The following is a 19,946-nucleotide window of genomic DNA, read 5'->3' on the forward strand; positions in this document are numbered from 1 at the left end:
ATATATATATATATAGTCAGATAAAGGTATTGATCTTAACTCAGTTAAGGTAGTAATTGATCACTATTAACAGTCAGAGGGAAAATACCTTAACTATGTAACAGATGGACTGTTCCCACGCCAATTCATTCCTGATAAATTTTAAAACAAGCCTCAAAACACAATCCTGTTTAATGTTCACTAGCAATGCTATATTTTTCAAAACTAAAGATTTCTATCATTGCAAAATGGAAATGGATTTAAAAGCGTAGGTTTAAGAAGTCACTTTTATGGGAAAACAGAAATAGCAGCTCTTACCCCCAGTTAATTGCTTCCACTGTTTCAATATCTAAGGGGTCCACTGACTGAGGTAGGGCCTTGTACAGGGAGGCCAGCCTGTCTGTGAGCAGTTCGCACAAGCAGGTGCTCTGCGTGAGGCACTTGACGGCCGCTGGCTCTGGCAAACTCACTAACAGCATCAAGCCCTCGCAGGCTTTCACAGCTATTCGGCCATCCTGAGGGGAAAGACACATACCTCTTCAATGCTTGAATTAGACATACGTCAGGTTGTGTGGAAAAATTCAACTTAAACGGATTTAAAGTTTTACACCAAAATAAAAATAGATTATTTTCTCTATGCAAATAACTGAGATTATGTTAGAGGGAAAAAAGGTAAAGCAGATGACTCACAGGACTTCTAGTAAGATTTAACAAAGAATTCACTAAGTTGTAATCCTGGTTTGGACGAAAAACTGTGGCCTCTGGCAGTGCAGCGATGCTGAGGTTGTCCAAGCCTGTGGACAGATCATCCATCTGAGCACGAGGCTCATCTTCTAACTCTGTGTGCTCCATTCCAGAAGCACCAGACGGTTCCTCTGGCCGACAGGATTGTCCTGTATCTGTTGACAAGGAATCCTGACCTTTTAATACATCTTCTGAAGTTGCATTTGGTGCTCCTTTAGAAGCCAGTGATTTAAACTTGTTCTGAAAAGGAATACATGTTTTGTAAGACTCACGTCAAAAGCCTTATGTAACAGAAATCATATTTTAATGGGTTTTTCTATAATTAACATTCAATATCTAGCCACTGTAGCAATGGATACGTGTTGTGATAAATGAAAATACCCAGACTTAAACAAACTGTGTTTTAGATATTTTAAAATTACACAGGTGTTTCAGACGTAGAGAAGGGACTTGAGGACATGGGGAGGGGGAAGGGGAGGCTGGGATGAAGTGAGAGAGTGGCATGGACATGTACACACTACCAAATGGAAAACAGATAGCTAGTGGGAAGCAGCCACATAGCACAGGGAGATCAGCTCGGTGGCTTGTGACCACCTAGAGGGGTGGGATAGGGAGGGTGGGAGACGCAAGAGGGAGGAGATATGGGGATATATGTATATGTACAGCTGATTCACTTTGTTGTACAGCAGAAACTAACACACCAGTGTAAAGCAATTATACCCCAATAAAGATGTTAAAAAAAAAATTACATAGGCGTTTCTGATGCTCTTCAGAACACGATCTACAAACTGTTTTACACCGACGATAAACAACTGTTTTACACCGACTCTAAACAATGTACAATATTAGCGATAACTATTTGACTACTACTGAAAACAACTGATGTTAGTGAGGAAAAAAAAGATTCAAGAAGTTTCAATTGCAGTTAACTGTTTTCTAATCACTGGGCTACTAAAAATACATTGCCTCAATGTTGACTCTTCTAAAACCAGTTTTCTAAGATGATTTTTCTGTTTTTTCCTTATACTTCTACTCTGTAAATATAAATCAACACTCTGAGGGCATTCTTACTCGTGTTTTTGAGGATAAAACTAAGATTTGCATGAAATATTGTGACCCTTCCCCCCACCACATACACCCAAGCACAAAAAGAATCTAAACTGAAGCAAATCTTTAGTTTCCAGGTAAAAGTATCTTGCTTTGCATTTAAACATAAGAGCAAAAGTCAGATCACTCACACAAGTTAGAATTCATCATAAACCAGCTTCTCTGCAGGGCCTATCGGAGTGTTTCACCCATCACAGAAGTGCATTAAATGCTGAATGAACTCAAAGCTCTACTTCCAAAGTTATATGACAGTTATTATAAATCACTTTTATTACTATTAAAAGTAGAGTTTAGACCAATCTTCTTGAGAAATTGAGCTCAGAGCACATATATTAAAAGAAAACAATGCTGAGGAACTCCATGAATATCCCAAACAACTTCCCTATTTCCTATAAAGTCAATTACATATCATAGTCTTTATGAATGTAAAACATTTTATTCTGTCTAAAATGCTAATACTATTGTTGGGAGTGGCATCTGGGATAAGAATGGCAAGAGGAAGAATAACCCCAGAACAGCACTCACTCCCTAGTGTTCCTCAAAGTGTGACTCAGGACTGTCGGCCTTGTGGTCTTCTGTGCGGCTTGATAAAAATGCAGATTCCTGGGTCTCACCTAGACCTGCAGAATGAGAATATCTGGAGATGGAACCTCCAAGGAATCTGCATTTTTAAAAAGCTCTGCAAGCAAGTACAAACTCTTCATCCTGCCATTCAAAGCCTCTGACAATTCCAACCTATCTGTCTAGGCCCTTTTCTTACCACATGGCCTAATTAAACTATGTGAACACACCACAAACTTTCATATCTTCACTCCTTTACTTATGCTCACCCCTTCCTATCTAAACAACTGTCAAGGCTCATTTCAAAGACAACCTCTTCCATGCCGCCTTTCCTAATGACCAGGGCCGATGTAATCTCTTCATTCTATGAACATTTAGGGGGCAATAGGGGGTATCTTTCTTATGATGCTCACCTTACTCTACCTTAGATTACAGTATGTGAACATTAGTCTTACCCTCATCACCAGACTACAGACTCCTTTAGGGCAAAAATGTTTCTAACTCATCTACTATCTGCACTTAATTCACAGCAAATGTATCTATTAGCTGATATAAATGAACAGAGAGATTAGATTTCAGGGGATACATGCTCAAGAACTGCAAAGTACTTCTATTACTATCTGTTACTTACCAGTAATAAAGCTGCATTTCTCTAAAGATTTCTTCATTCAAAAAGAGTTAATTAAAGTTACTCTGCATTGTGCTAGATACCAGAAAAGCTGTGGGGACCTAAAGATTAATGAGATAGAGTCCCTGTCCTCAAGGAGCTTACTGACCGGGAAGAAAAAATAAAATGCACATAAATAACTCTAATGCTAGGGAGATTGTAATAACTGACATTAAAAGCGTATAAGTAGTCCGATCAGTTCCAAAAATGGAGATACCTACCACCTCATGCTTTGGAGAAGTATGTGCTATAAACATGCTGCATTACAGCAGTCATGACACTAATTCAGAAAGGTGCTCTTGGTATTGAGGTCTAAATGTAAATGTTTCTCTGAAAACAGGCAGGCATACATATGCTTGCAAATTTTCTCTGCTTCTGATCTACGGCTGTGTACTTCTGAAACAAGTTTCGGAGATTCTGAGAAAAACTCCTTAAAGCTTAAGCTTGGAAAAAAATCTACTGCATCTAAAGTAACTTAGGTATCGGGACTTCCCTGGTGGCTCAGTGGTTAAGAATCCGCCTGCCAATGCAGGGGACACGGGTTGTAGCCCTGGTCCAGGAGGATCCCACATGCCGCAGGAGCAACTAAGCCTGTGCACCGCAACTATTGAGCTTGCGCTTTAGAGCCGGCGTGCCATAACTACTGACATCCACACGCCTAGAGCCTGTGCTCCGCAACAAGAGAAGCCGCCGCGATGAGAAGCCCGTGCACCACAACGAAGAGCAGCCCCCGCTTGCCACAACTAGAGAAAGACCGCACGCAGTGATGAAGACCCGATGCAGCCAAAATACAAATAAATAAATAAAAATTAAAAAAAATAAAGTAACTTAGGTATCTAAGAAAACTTTAGTAAAAAACTTTGAGAAGAAAAATCTCACACTTAGCCAAATCAAGATATTTGATACATTTATATCATACGGCTATTCCAGCCATGTTGAAGCAAACTTTCAAAATATGATGCATACCATGAAAATCAGGCATTCATATAGTCCTTAACACTAACCTAGAAATTTAAGTTCATGCAATTTTGCAGCTTCATTGCTTACCTACCTCCAGTAAGAGTGCAGAATAAGATCCTGAATTACTTATTAAATAAAGTGAATAAAAAATGAGCCCATCTATTAAACAGCTAAAAGTTTTAAAAACAAAACAAAAAAACTTGACAACACCCACTCTGACAAGAACATGGAACAACAGAACTTTCATACAGTGTCCATGGGATGCAAAATGAAAAACCCACTTGGGACGAGTTTTGCAAATATACACTTACTACATGATACGGAAATCCTACTCTGAGGTATTTACTCAAGTGAAATGAAAATCTAAATCCATACAAAAATCTGTGAATGTTTACAGTGGCCTCATCCATAATTGCCCAAAACTGGAAACAACCCATAAGCCCTTCAACTGGTGAATGGATAAACAACTGTGGTACATCCATACAGTGGAATACTACTCAGCAATGTAAAGGACCAAACTCATGGATGACTCTCAAATGCATCATATGAAGTAAAAAAAGCCAGACTCAAAAGGCTGATTATATTTTTATGACTTTCTGGAACAGAGAAAACTTGTGACAGAAAACAGATCAATGACTGCTTGGGGCAGAGGTGGAAACAGGATGACCAGGAAAGGACATATGGTAAGGTGATGGAGATATTGCCTATCTTGACTGTGTTGGTGGTTACACGACAGTGTTTGTCAAACTCATAGAATGGTGGATCAGAAAGACTGAATTGTACTCTAACTTATACCTCAATCTGAAAAAACAAAAAAAAGAAGAAAAAACTTTTTTTTAACTAAAAAAAACAACATTTTTTCTAATATATCCCTAAATGACTTTACTGCTGAAAAAAAGTAAATGAAAGCAGGAAATACATAAAAGTTATTTTCTAATTTAAAACTGGAAATAAAATCTAAATATCAATTGATTTACGTAAACTATGGTTCGGTGACTACAGCTATGAAAAGATAGTAGAGCAATTCCAACTGCTACACCAGAGTGGGGAGGTAACTCATGACGCTTTGCATCTTGTCCAAATCTGCACACACCATCCTTACCCCAGGTCAAGTTACCCACACTCTGCACTTGAGCAAGCCTGGCTGAAAATATGATAGCTTATAAATTCCCGTGACTTCTCTCTCCCTGATTTGCCCTTCAAGCTGTACTCTTTCTAAGCCTTGGCTTTGTACTTGTCCAGCCCCTATACTGCCCCATACATCTGGCTGAATCACATTCTTTGAGAATCGTTTTTCTCAGGAGATTTCAGGTTAAAATAAACAGTGCTCTTAAATGAAAATTCTGGGAAGTAAAACAAGCTATCTGATTCCCAAAGAAGTAATTCCTTCTAATATTATTCACAGAATTCAATTCTCATAATAATTTTAATACACACATACTTTGAAGGTTGACAAGAAGTATGCCATACCTCCAGAAAAAAATTAACCAAGTAGGGATCTTGTTTCAGCTTTGCACACACAATGCAGAGAAACTGAATTTCTTCATTTTCTGTTGGCGTTGCAAGGACTTCACCACACAGTCGAATTAATTTCTGTCAAAAAATTTAAAACAAATGTTTAAACTTAAGTTACTTTTTATAAACATGTAAACAGCCATTCATTTACCTTCAGGATATTTAAAATTTTCAAATAATGCAAATACCTTGCATTTTTCAGAAAGAACACTATTTACAATCACCTCTATCAAAATAAATTTGCTAGTAGTAGGTTTTTCAAATATGTTACTCTAAAAAAATTAATGAGTTATATAATAAACTCTGCTTGAGATGTCATGGAAATAAGTAAATGGTAAAATTAATGTATAAAATTTTAAAAGAGAAATATAAAGACATGAAGTGCATTTAATACATCGTCATGCATAAAGAAATCTCAAGTATTTGCTAATTTGCATGTTATTTTAGAAAAATCATATAAAATTATTTCTATACGAAAAGAAGCAAACTAAAACATTTTGTGTAAAGGGAACAAAATACCTGCACTGGCCTATGCACGTTAATATGTGGAAGCAGTGGCTGCCGGATTTTCCCCAGAAGTTTGGTATAGAACACCAAAACCTGCTGTTTCATCCCCGGAGGACACTAGGGGTAGGAGAAAAGAAAAGCAAACAAGAAAAAAACAGACAACGCAAACATACTTACTCAAAAGCTTAAAAGATAGGAGAGGCAATGTACGTGAATATATTCCACCTTCAAAAATCAATGCAATTAGCCAGTTAATGACTTTATCAGAATAAAACTCTCCATCATATTATTACTGACTGGTATTGTATAAATAAAATCACACCTGGGACTATAATATAGCATTTGAGACCACAGGCTGATGTAATTACAAATAGCCTGGTGATAATGTGCCATGGAGACTGGAGTTTGGTTCGGGCAATGCCAACCTGTTTATAGTCTCAATGCTAGGGTAACAGGAAACTCCCCAGCCAAAGCAAAGGCAGAATCTTATCGCTTATGCTAATGACAGGTAATCAATAACCTTCCATCATACACGTGTAGGAGTAATAAAGCCTTCTAACACATATTATGTAAATAAAGGGATCCTATGTATAAACTGCTGTGATTTATTCTAACAATGCTGTTCTAAATTAGTTGCAAAATTATTTACATTATGATTATTATAGGCAATGAATATTTAATAAGTTTTGATGACACGCCAATTGTTTAAAATATTTGCTGAAAAGTAGGTAAATCTGACTGCAGATTAAGAGAGTATGAGTTAACAAGGTTATATGTTCTACAGTTAACCTGCTTATTCTGCCTCAGATTTAAAATATAGTCACAAAAGAAGTATTTCCAAAACATCATCATAGACACGTTATCTGGAAATAGCATAAGCTATAATTTTAAGCACAATAATATTTTAAGATAGCAAATACCTTCAATTATTCGGGTGAAACACAATACTTATAATCACCAATATCAAACTAAATTTCCTAGTAGTATAATTACTAACATTTGCTCAAAAGTCAATTAATATTTGTTCAATATAATGTTGCATAACCCCTCTCTCCACAGAACAGGAAAAAGAAGGCAGGAGGGGAATGAATCGGAGGATGTTAGGGAGCAAACATGTTGCCTAGAAAATATAAACAGAATGAATTTAACCTAGAAATGAAATGGAGTATTACAGACTTAGTTAAAAGGAAACTGTCTTCAATACTACTTTATAATTCTATTTGGTGTTTAAACATGTCTATTAGTTTGGGGTTTTTCTAGTTTGATTTTCACATCATGTATTACAGAAATTCACAGAACAGAACCACAGATTTTTAGAGCTGGGGGAGGCCCCTTGGTGATCACCTCCTAGTTTTTAAAGAGGAGGAAGATTAACCAAAGAGACTTACTTGACACTGGCTCCACTCGTCAGCAGAGTTAATGTCAGAATAATCAGCGACATTTTCTTTCAGGATTAGGAAAAATACTTCCTATCTTTGTAACCCAATTTTCACTGGGTTCCTACTCATTTCCTTTGACTCTGAGTGTCTGCACTTGAGTCTATTTTCACAAATGTTTACACTGTAATTCTAAGCAGCCTAAGTACCAGCTGTTGTCTAGAGCATTTGGGAGCTTCGCTATATCTGTGCAAAGTCATGTTCACAGAGGCCATACAATGTTCTTTTTTTTCCACATACTGACTTGAATCCTGCCATACTTAATACACAACTCTACAATTAAATTTAGTGCTTGGCAGCTTCTTTATCTCTAAGACATGAACACATATATTACATGTCCAGGAACATCACGCGGATTAGGAACTTACATCAGCTTTCCCTAAGGTATATAATGTTTCCAAGATCTTGTGATGAAGTAAATATTCCATACATGGCCCTGTCTCTCCAAATTCCCGTTCACTTTCTTCTTGTATCAAGATAACCAACATCTGTTCCAGATGAGATGGAATATTTGTATCTGTCACCGGGGCTTTATCATCTAAACAATAAAAACATTCATCAAATTTTCAAACATTTTTATCTGCACATTTGCACCTAAAATACTCTTTATATTTCCCTGTTCCTATTCAAACAGAAAAATCTGAACCGCACACACTTAAGTGAGGCTTATATCTTATTCAAAAACAATCTATATTCTGAAAGATAGTCTATAAGCTAATATTCACGCAAAGCAATTCAGAAAAGGAGCCATTTATATGGGGAATGGGAACACGATCAGAAAAAATGTAAGTAACATCAGAATTTTGTACCCACTTATAATTAAAAAAATTTTTTTCTATTAGCCAGTTCAGAAGATCTAAACTTTAGGTCTCTTTATATAGAAACAGGTTGGCCGTGAATGTTAAGCTGAATAACGTAGGATATGAGGAGAGGACAGGTTCTGTTTTTGATCACTGCTACACTGCTTTGTAACAATGCACTTACTGCCCCCAATTCATCTCCAGATTTGAAAACATGAGGACCCCAAAGAAAATCCCTCTATTAAAAATTTCTGACATCTCCTCTCATTAGCAGATACCTACTCCCAAAGTAAAAGCTGCTTCTCAGGAGAATCCTTATAAAATATTGATTTTTCAAAATAAAAATTCATGGATACTTTTTATATATCAAAAACACATGGTTTTATTAACTTTATTACATAAGGGTTAAATTACTCTCAATAAAATGTGAAGTTTTATAGAATGTCTAAATACAAAATATATTAGGGAATGACAAGTTCTTTTTTACGTCTCTATCCTCCTTTACTTAGTACTGCTATAGTTTATACTACACAATCCTGGTATACTATGTATCTGATGATTTAAAGCTTTGTCTGTGCATATGCACATGTATGTATTATATATACACACACACAGACTAAACGATAATACTAAAGCCTTATGGAGAAAACAATGGAAAGAGAAGAGTCACTCTTGTTTCCCAGGAGGACATATATGTATCAAATTTGATATAGTACGGGACAGCTGCTAAGAGCATGAGACCTGGAGTTGGACAACTTGAATTCAAATCTTGGCTCTGTCACTTTTAGCTGGATGACCTGGGCAAACTGTTTAAGCCTGAGCACCAACATCTATAAAATGGAGTTAATCAACACCAGTAAGTGCTGTCGTATGATTTCAACGAAATAGTCTGTGTAAAGCCCAGTGCCTTAGAACATAGTAAGAATTCAAGAAATGTTAACTTATGATGTCTTACTTCATATTCTTCTAAAATGAGTAGCCTAGGGCTAATAAAAAATCGTGTATAATTTTATTTGAAATCTGCTTTTTAAAAATGTTTTTTCACCTGTTTTACTGCAAACTTTATATAAACATTCCAGGAAAGAATGAATATTTAAGCATGGTCTGATTACACTTATTTATGGAGAAAAATAATCAAAAAGACTTTTTTTTTGAGAAATAAATAAACTGTAAATTTGACCTGACAGGATTAAAATCCTAGCTCTCAAGAAGATCTAGTTTCTGCCGTCCACTCTCATCCCAAACCATGTTTAGATCCCTGTGCCTTTGCATAAGCTATTCCTTCTATCTGAAATGCCTTTGCTCTCCTTATCTACCTCAAAACCTACTGCTCATCCAGGTCAGACACTGCCTCCTATTTCTCCCTTCTTCCTTCTCTCTCTGTGCCTGATGCACCTTTTTGTCCCATACTTTATTGTAGTGTACACACTTGTTTTTGCTACGAGACTGCAAAAAAAATCATTTAAAGCAAGAACTCACAGGCTTTCCTGTAAAGCATTTCCTTAAGACCATGGAGGGCTGAGAAATTCACAAGGGCTAAGAATAGTCATTTGAAAAGGCAGCTCCTCTCAAAAAACTTTTCTGTAGATCTGCTGTCTAAACATCCAAATTAAGGTAGAAATTATATTTTACACTTAAAGGTGTATATATAAATATAGATAGTATGATTTTCACTTACTATACAAATATGAAGAATTTCTTTCTTTTAAAGAAGAATTATCTATGACCCCATCAGCTTATCAGATCAACTATTTTTTTTTTCATGTTTCCTTTCAGTTAAAAAACATGTAGCACTAGCATTTACCTATACATTCCTCAAAGGAGCCCATAGTGCTAGGTAGCAAGGCTACTCTATTTCCTTACTTCAGAGGTTGCCAAACGTCAGCTCATGGGACAAACCCAGGCTTGCCATCTGTTTTAATAAAGCTGTACTGGAACAAAAGAATGCCATTCTTTTATTTATTGTTGATGGCTGCTTTTGCATGATAACAACAGAATTGAATAGTTGCAACAGAGACTGCATGGCCTACAAAGCCTAAAATATTTACTATCTGACACTTTACAGAAAAATTTTGCCAACCTTTGACCTAATTTATTCACATTTCCCCATATTCACTCTTCAGTCCACTCACTAAGAAAAACTGAGGCAACTGGAAAATAACTTCCAAAGACTCCCTATACCATGTCTACCCCTGTCCTGAATTTACACCCGTATGTTCTTCTTTCTGCCTTAATTTTATGGATGAACTGTCCACAAGTCTATGAAGGCTAAGCCTCCACTAATGCACTAGGATCCCACACCCCAGCTGCCGACTTAAGGATATGGCTCAGAGATGATCTCTTGTGCTCTTGTGTCTCTTCTCCACTAGATCGTTCTAATATGTTCCATCCTCACAAAAACTTTAAAACCCCCTCAGTGCCACATCTCCCCCGTGGCTGCTGCTCCATTTCTCGGCCCCCCTTTCCACTAACACTCCTCAAGAGAGCAGTCTTCACACACTGTCTCTATATGCTTTCTGTCCATTTTCTCTGAAACTTCCTCCAATCAGGTCTCCTCTCTCTTCCTTGCTATTAAAAGACAGCTCTTATCAAGACCACTAATGAGCTCCTCATGGCTGAATCCAATGATCGGTTCCTAGGCTTCATCAGCCTGACATCATTTGACACTTGGTTCCTTCTCTCCTCCTCCAGCTTCTAGGACACCCTTCTCTCTTGGCTGGCTGCTACCGAACTGGCAAAAGCAAAATCTCCTTTGCTATCATTCTCATTTTCCCAATCTCTAAACATTGAGCGCAGGGGCTTAGTTCCTGAACACTTTCCCTCTTCCATCTGTCCTTAGCTATCCCTAGATAATCTCACCCAGTCTCAAGGCTTTAAATCCTACTTACATGCTGATGAGTCTCAATTCCCTATGTCTAGTTTAGGCCTCTACCCTAAATTCCAGATTCCTATTTCCTACTGTCTACTTGTCATATCCAGTTGCATATATAATGGGCGTCTCAAACTAAACATGTCCACAGTGCCTCACAAACCTGCTCCTCCAGCAGTCTCCCCATTCTCAGTGAGTGGCCCTCCTATTTTTCCAACTGCCTAAGCCCCAACATTTGGAGTTATCCATGACTCTTATTCTCATACCCAATATTCAATGCACCAACAAAGCTTTCTTCAAAGTATATCCAGAGGACAGTCGCTTCTTACACCTCCATCCTAGTCTGAGCCACCGCCATCTCTCAGACCATTGCAATAGTCCCCTAACTGTTCTGCCAGCTTCACCTCTGCATACTTTCCATCTAATTTTCTCACAGAAGCCAAAGTGATTCCTTTAAAACAGATTATGTTACACCTCCGCTCAAAACCCTCTAACAGCTTCCTGTCTTAGAGTAAAAGCCAAAGCCCTTACAATGGCTTACAAGGCCTTGTGTGAATCTGCATCCTCACCTGTCTTTTGTCACCTCCTCCCATTTCCCTCCTCGTCCACTTGCTCTAGCCACAATTCCTTGTGGTTCCTAGTACAAGCCAAGGGCTGCACGCTCCAGCTTCAGGGTTTGTGCGCTGGGTGCTCTCCTGGAACTTTCTCCCCCAGGTGCTCCCAGGCTTGCTTCCTCCTCCTTCAGACTTCAGCTCAGCAGTCACCTGGGGCAACAAGGCTTTCTCTAATCTTAAAGAGCCATCTGCCCCTGAACCCCACTCCCCAACACACACCTCTATCCCTTTTAGCCTGCTTCATCTTCTCCTTAGCACTTACCATCTGACACACTATGTATACTTGTCTATTTATTGTTCGCTTCCTCCCAATCAATACATAAGCTCTGCTAGGACAGAGATTTTTGTCTGTTTGATTGTTATATTTCCCAGTGCCTAGAACAACGCTTACATGTAGTAGGTGTTCAAGAGATATACTTTTTGAATGAATCTACGAGAGTAATTAAAAGTAAAATAAATTGTTTATAAATTTAATGTAAAATAACTTTGAAAACTAGTTTGAAATGTATTTTAGCATTTCACAAATTTTCTATTTAATTAATATTAGCATTTTTTCTTACCTGAAGTCTCTATGTAGTAATGGGTAATTGCCTTCCAGTGATAAACAAAATCTTCTTGTAAAGGAAGAGAAGGTGCAAGCTACACAAACACAAACAAAAAAGACCACAGCAATTAAGAAAATGGCATTAAAAGTTTCCCATTAAGTATAACTCTGTATTTGTCTACTAATGATGCAAAAGCAGCATAAGAATAAGGGGTGAGCTTTAATTTCATTCTTTATGTCAATATCAAAGAGAAACAAAATGAGTCAAAACCAAGAAAGTAAAAATGATTTATTAAGAAAGAGGACAAACACATTTATCAGCATTATTATTATATTATAGTATTGGGTATTTTTTCCCCTCCCCTGACACTAGTTACTATACATATGTCTTCAAAAGTAACAGCATTACATGACAACACAATATTCTATTACTAAAGTATCAGTAAAATGGAATTATCGATAACCAGGGATCTTTGTACCTAGGACTTTGAAACAAGACAGTAAAAAGGTTGCTATGCAATTAGTTACACATCACCAAAGTCAACCCTGTAATCAGATTAAAACTGTTCCGTATTTTCAATGACATACAGAAGTGAATCTTTTCTTTTTAAGCCTAGATTAGGCAGTGCATATTTTTAGCAAAATAACTACATGAACAAGACACTACCAATTTAAATTCCACAAAGTCAAAAATGTTTTACATTTTAATTTTGAAATTTACTTCAGAAGTTTTAAGACCAAAATTTATATCCCTTCAGCCATCTCATAGCAAATTTACAAGTATTTCAAATGGGTGTTAAATGGATAGAAAAAGATTTGGATGCACCTTCTAAAACATTTTCTTGTCCTTAAAAAGAGTGAGAGAAAGAGAGAGAACTCTCTCTCAGTCCTAGTATCATCAATAAATTCTGGTCAGAAAGTACAGAGTAGGGGCTTCCCTGGTGGCGCAGTGGTTGAGAGTCCGCCTGCCGATGCAGGGGACGCGGGTTCGGACCCAGTTTTCTTAAGAACGAATAGGTTTTGGGCTTCCCTGATGGCGCAGTGGGTTAAGAATCTGCCTGCCAATGCAGGGGACACGGGTTCGAGCCCTGGTCCGGGAAGATCCCACATGCCGCAGAGCAATTAAGCCCATGCGCCACAACTACTGAGCCTGCATTCTAGAGCCTGCGAGCCACAACTACTGAAGCCCATGCATCTAGAGCCTATGCTCCGCAACAAGAGAAGCCACCACGAGAAGCCTGCGCAATGCAACGAAGATTAGCCCCTGCTTGCCACAATTAGAGAAAGCCCACGTGCAGCAAAGAAGACCCAACACAGGCAAAAATAAAATAAATAAAGTTATTTTAAAAAAAGAACAAACAGGTTTCTATTTCGGGAACCTAAACTATGGCAGCGTAATCGTCCATTTTCATATATTCATCTAAACAGATGACCTAAGAGGTCATGTCACTCCTATACTTCTACTTGTTCCATTTTGATTTCTTGGAGTCTCCTGCAGGGACCTCAAAGTTCGAAACCCTGTCAAAACAATTTCCAAACTCTTGAGCAAATTACAAACATTGGTCATGACGTCTTAAGTGTTTCAATCCAGAAGATGAACTGTACTTAGGAAGAAAATGGACCTGAAAAATTTTCAGCAATCATCAACATCTTAATGCTAGCTTTTTCATAAGTGCATATTCGTACCACTCTGAAGAGTACTGAATTAAGAAAATATAAATATTCATCTCATTTCCAAATAGAATGCTATGAAAAATTTTAAAAGACTTTAAGATCTTTAACAAAGGAGTTAAAACCTTTGGGATTATATACTTCAAGAACATGGGGAAAGAAATAACTTGTAGGAGATTGAGAAAACAATTAAAAAGAAAAATAGGAAAGAAAGAATTAACTTGGGGAAAATAATCTTCCTGAAATTTTTAGATTAAAAAGTCTGTTTTAATCAGCTACTTATTTTTAGAATCTTCCTCAAAACACATAAAATTTCTCTTGTTTTTTGGGCCTGGTTTTTTACACACCAGCTTTATGCAGTGTTAATAATTATTATTAATTAATTATGTATTAACAATTGGGACAAACCCAAATGAAATTTGGTGTTTCAAAAAATGTACCTACTTTCTTATGTGTAAATATTATGACTTGTTAAATTTTTCCAAGGGAATTTCCAGGGTATATATGGAATGACAGCATCCTTGTTCCAGATTATTTCACCCACGGGATTGAACTCTATTTACAAGGAAAGTTACTAAATCAGAGGTCTTAAATGATTTGTGTCGGGGCCTTTGCTGTTACAGTCAAATTCAAAGCAGGATGGTGTTGCTTACTTGTGAATCTCTTGCAGAAATTTGCTTTAAATAAGAAACCTATTTACGGAGACAGTGAAACAGTGAAACAGTTCTAAGGTGCTAATAATTTAGTAACAATCTTGTTCAAACATGAATAAATTTTCTTATTTAAGTAAAACTTCCTAGTAAACTTGCCTCTTTCATTTCAAATTATAACATGCAAAATATATGCTTTATCATTACACAAAAACATTTACGCTCTGGGTTAAAAAAAAAAAAAAAGATGTGTGAATCAGCATGAGGGGATTCTAATTTGAGTTAACTTCTTACAATACAGAGATTAAATTTTTGAAAATTCATGCAATCAATCACTATCTCAACCAAAAACTGACCTGAATATCTAACTTGGATATCACTTTCTCTGAGAAGTCTTGCCAGACCTCCTGCCAAGGTTATATAGTCCTTTCCATACACATGTGTGGCACCCGCTCCCTGACTGACTGCTCACTCTCTCCCAGCCCTTATCCCATGTTTGTAATTGTCGAGTTACCCATCTTCCCCACTAGACTGTAAACTCAATGAGTTTACAAAGATTATATCATCTTGCTCATCACTGAATCCCCAGTTTCCAAGTCAATGATGGCAAATAGCAAGCATTCAGTACCGTTTATTGAGGGAATAAACAGCAGTTGCTACCATTTAATGAGTAGTTATGTGCCAGGCACAGTGCTACAAAGTTTACACTTACCAGGTGCTCTTAAATTCTCACAATAAACTCTAAGACCCTGAGTCATTAACTGACCTGCCCAAGGAAACACTACTTGTAATTAGAAACCCGGACTCTCTTTCTCCAAAATGCCTACCACACAAAAGGACCTTCCTACATTGATAACTCAGATGAGAACTAGTGCTCTCAACGCCACACCTGCAGTCTCACATGTATCATGAACATTCCATGCCCAGATCTTTTTAAATGCTTCTTCTCCGCTACAACTTTCCAGACGCCCATCCAATCTTCTCTGCCTCTCCGAAGTCCAGCTCAAGTCTCACTTCCTCCAGGGAGCCTTCTGCAACTACTCCAACCCTAAGTGTTTACTCCCCTCCTCCTATAGAACTCACTGGCTGAACAATCATCCAGATAATAATAATGATTAACATTTATTAAGCACTTACTATGTGCCAGGCACTGCATTAAGCACTTCATATACACAATCTCATTCTAATTTTCACAACAATTCTATCAGATAGATACAATTATTTCCGTTTTACAATGAGGAAATGTACAAAGACTAAGTAACTTGTCTAGTGAAAAAGCAAGGGACAGAGGCAAGCCTGGAACCCTGCTCTGACTGGCTCTAGGGGCTAGGCCACACTCTTGTGCACTGCTTGTACTTTAACCAGTGTTTTGTTTTGTCTCCCAATGCATTCTCACTGTGAACTCGCACTGTGCCATGCTTTCTTGGTGGGCTCATAAAATATTTACTGAATGACTAAAGGACTAGAGTTAAAGATCACTTGTTGGAAAAGAATACACTTAAGAAAACACTACATATGTTCGATCTGATGTTTTTCTTTTGCGGTACGCGGGCCTCTCACTGCTGTGGCCTCTCCCGTTGCGGAGCCTCAGCGGCCATGGCTCAAGGGCACAGCCGCTCCGCGGCATGTGGGATCTTCCCAGACCAGGGCACGAACGCGCGTCCCCTGCATCGGCAGGCGGACACTCAACCACTGCGCCACCAGGGAAGCCCTCATCTGATGTTTTAACTCCTAGTGCAGAGTAGATTTTTAAGGAATTGCTGGTTCCAACAATCATCATTAACTCAACTATAATTTAAAAAGAAAATGTTGCATTCAAATTCTGAAAGATGACTTCCATTGAATTAATTAGTTAAGGTAGATGAAACTTTCTTTCCTGACACTGCCCTTTATCCTCTTGGGATAAATCTGCCCTCAAGGATGGAAGTGACTGGAATTTAAAAGATATTAGTCCCTGGCAGATAACCTCACATAGACACAGGCCCTCAACAATGTTGAATTGTATGGAAGGTGTTTTATTTATCCTTTGGAGAAGCTGTACTAAAATGATCCACCTCAGAACTACATGGGAGGCCTGATTTCAGACGTGTGACATGTGGCAACTGGCTAAAAGAATAGATTCATTTCATAACTCTTACTGGCCAATCATTTGTATGCTGAGGGAAAACTGTCATTTCTGAAACAGGAGGCAAGAGTTACATTACAGTTTTTGTTTTTGATCAAGGTGTGAATTTCTCTCCTAAATTCAAAATGCAGTCTATCAGCTTAATAACACACCTTCAAATACTGATCTTTGAAAACATCTTAGTTGCATTTCATCCTTGTTACGTAGTTAACAGGAAATGTGAAGAAACAATTAAACAATAAGGAAAACTCTACATTTAAACCCCATTTAAATGAATATGTACCTGGTTGACCCTAAAAAAACCACTTGAAGCCTGATCCAATTGAATCAAGAAACCTAGGAAGGTACTTCCCTGGTGACACAGTGGGTAAGAATCCTTCTGCCAATGCAGGGGACACGGGTTCGATGCCTGGTCCGGGAAGATCCAACATGCCGCGGAGCAACTTAGCCCGTGCGCCACAACTACTGAGACTGCGCGCTCTAGAGCCCACAAGCCACAACTACTGAAGCCTCCGTGCCTAGAGCCCATGCTCCGCAACAAGAGAAGCCACGGCAATGAGAAGCCCGCGCACCACAACAAAGAGTAGCCCCTGCTCGCTGCAACTAGAGAAAGCCCGCGCGCAGCAACAAAGACCCGAGGCAACCAAAAATAAATTAATTAAAAAAAAAAAAGAAAGAAACCTAGGAAGTAATAATACCAAAACGGTTGAGAAAACATTAGAGATTCACACAATGACACAACTGAAAAAGGCCATGTGAGCATCTGCATACAGGATTATCTCCCATCTCTGTAGAATCCTGATAATTATGATAATTGCAATACTGTATCAGAAAATGCTACCTGGGCATACAAATTAAAAGGAGTACAGAGAAGAGCTAATGAAATAAACTGAGGAATGGTAAGATTAGTACACAGAAAAAAATGTCAAACAAATAAAGAAACAGAACTGAATAAATGTAAGCCAATCTTGGGCTAGGAAAAAAAAAATTCTTCAAATACCACAAAGGTGGCTTATTCAGCATTACATATGAGTTCATTCCCAAGAGAATGTTAAAGGGGGAAAAAAAAAGTATGCCAAAAATTTTTCATAAGATTTAACCTCTTATCAAGGTAAACTGGGATGTATCACAGCTGAAAACATTAATGCTAAGCAAATAAAAACATTACTTTTCTAAATGCAGTGCATTAACTCCTAGGGCCAGGTGAATATAATCCACTCTTAACTTTTGCTCACTAACCTCAGCAAAGTAGAGAACCTGGATATTACAGAGCCAGAGTCAGACAATTTACATGGATAATCTGGTAGATGCTAACATATACAGTTATACAAAGATAACGCAGACAGAGAACACAGGCCTCTGGACAAAAATGAGTCTTTACTGGGAGAGCATGAAAGCCATCTTTCTTTTTCCAATTACTTATTTCTGTAAATATCAGCCTGAATTAGTAAAGAATATAAATAATGTAATAAATTTTTATTCCCAATTATCTCAGTATTTAGCTGTATCGAGTGTTAAAAATTAAATGATTCTTGGTACTTTAAGTTAAGGAATAATATAAAATGTAAATATCGCTGTTCTTTATAAATTTCAGTTAAATTCTTAAAATAAGGTGCTGTAGATTGTGTAGAGGCCAAGAAAGGAAAATTAAAAGTTGCCTTAAAGTCTAAAACTGTCATCTCCCTCATGAGTAATACTGCTCTTCATCTATGAAAAACCCTGTCTTGCTTGATTTGATACACTCATTTTCTCAAGAACTTGTAGTAGAGCTAAAATGACTCTTAAACATTTCCCACACAGCACTTAAAATAAAAATTGTATCGAAGTTTTGTTTCCATTACTGAGTTTTAAAAATCCATTTTATTTTTATCTGGCCATAAAAACTGTTCTATTGTAATTGGGTTTTGTTTTGTTTTTTTCCTTAAAGTTGTGCAGATTTGAATGTGCTGTATCACTTAAACTGAACATAGAAAGAGAATGACATTTTTAAAACTAGCAAAGTAACACGTCTAGCAAAACTGCACTTGTTATGAACTTCACAGGGTGCACTTTTCAATTTGGGCAATTCTGCTAGCGTAAAGCAAAACCACCAGAGTAAAGCAACTCGACCCCTTTCACTGAAACAGCAGGAAGACATTTTCCTGTTAGTTACTTCTCTTTTATTAGTGTTAGGATATTTGAGTAACGTCTCCCTATGCTTGTGTCTAAAATCCTCAAAGGAGGGTACAATTGCAGGAAAAACGACGAGCGTCCAGAAAAGGAAGAGGTGAAAGGAAACAGATGGTCCCGGTGCTCTATGAGGGCTTGGAAGCTGTCTAAAGCGGATGAGACCCTCCAAACGCCTATTTCACATCAATCAGTAAGGTCCAGCTGAGTTCGGCCGCAAGGCCTGTGAAAGCAAGAGCTGGCCAGACTACGAAACCGGGTCGGGTGGGCTGCTTCCTCGCCAGAGCCGCGCCCCCGGCAAGAGCACCCCTTCCTGCCTCCCCACCCCCCCCAAACAAAACAAACCCAAGCAGTGTCAGGCCGTTTCTTTTGTCTTGGTCAACGCTAACCACTTGAGGTAAACGGCCAGGGAGTCCGGGGGAGAGCCCTGTGTCCCTGCCAGATGCTCCCCGACTCCCCTTGTCCCCACCGGAGGAATCGGGCGACCCCCGACCCGGGCCGGGGGGCCGGTCCTGCCGGGGACCCCCGCCCACCCTCCTGAGCGAAGGAAAGGGCTCCACGCCGGCCCGGAGCAGGAAAGGAGAGCAGGGGGTCCGCTCGGAGCCAGGCCCGAGGCCCCGGCGCCCGCACGACCCCGCGGCGCCCGCTCCGGGCCTCGCCGCTCCGCGGGGCCGGGGACGCCTAGGGCCGGGCCGAGGCCGCCGGGCTCTCCCGGGGCCGGCTGGGGAGCGTAGGCCGGCCGCCATCCCCGGCCTGTCGTGCGCCCGCAGCCCGAGGCCTTACCGCCTCCACGGCGTGCTGCAGGATGGAGGTGAACTTGGAGAACATCCTGTCCCGGGACTGCAGCAGCCTCTCCCGGGACGACCTGGAGAGCTCCTCGATCCGCCGCCGCCGCCCCTGCTGCGGCTGCCGGGGCCGCTCCAGAGTGAAGGCCGGTGCGGGGCGGGGAGGACGAGCAGAGGGCCCAGGCGGGACCGGCCCGGCCGCTTCGGGTGTGCGCGGGCGGCGAGGCGGCTCCGGCGGGCGCTGCG

At 39.2% G+C, this 19,946-nt stretch overlaps 1 protein-coding gene across 1 annotated transcript in view; it reads right to left on the reverse strand.

Annotated features, from left to right (window-relative positions):
* The window catches only part of FHIP2A (FHF complex subunit HOOK interacting protein 2A), a 35,756-nt gene extending 15,840 nt beyond the window's left edge, over positions 1-19,916 (reverse strand). Inside the window, exons 1-7 of the mRNA XM_007469608.1 lie at positions 19,699-19,916; positions 12,320-12,398; positions 7,845-8,014; positions 6,053-6,157; positions 5,489-5,611; positions 670-963; positions 298-494 (exon numbers count right to left, since the gene is read on the reverse strand). Coding sequence (XP_007469670.1) covers positions 298-494; positions 670-963; positions 5,489-5,611; positions 6,053-6,157; positions 7,845-8,014; positions 12,320-12,398; positions 19,699-19,743 — 1,013 coding nt within the window. The 5' untranslated portion in view covers positions 19,744-19,916. The remainder of the gene's footprint in view (positions 1-297; positions 495-669; positions 964-5,488; positions 5,612-6,052; positions 6,158-7,844; positions 8,015-12,319; positions 12,399-19,698) is intronic.
* Between the last annotated feature and the right edge of the window lie 30 nt (positions 19,917-19,946).

The sequence above is a fragment of the Lipotes vexillifer genome, unplaced genomic scaffold, assembly GCF_000442215.2.
Source record: "Lipotes vexillifer unplaced genomic scaffold, Lipotes_vexillifer_v1.1 scaffold240, whole genome shotgun sequence".
NCBI lineage: Eukaryota > Metazoa > Chordata > Mammalia > Artiodactyla > Lipotidae > Lipotes > Lipotes vexillifer.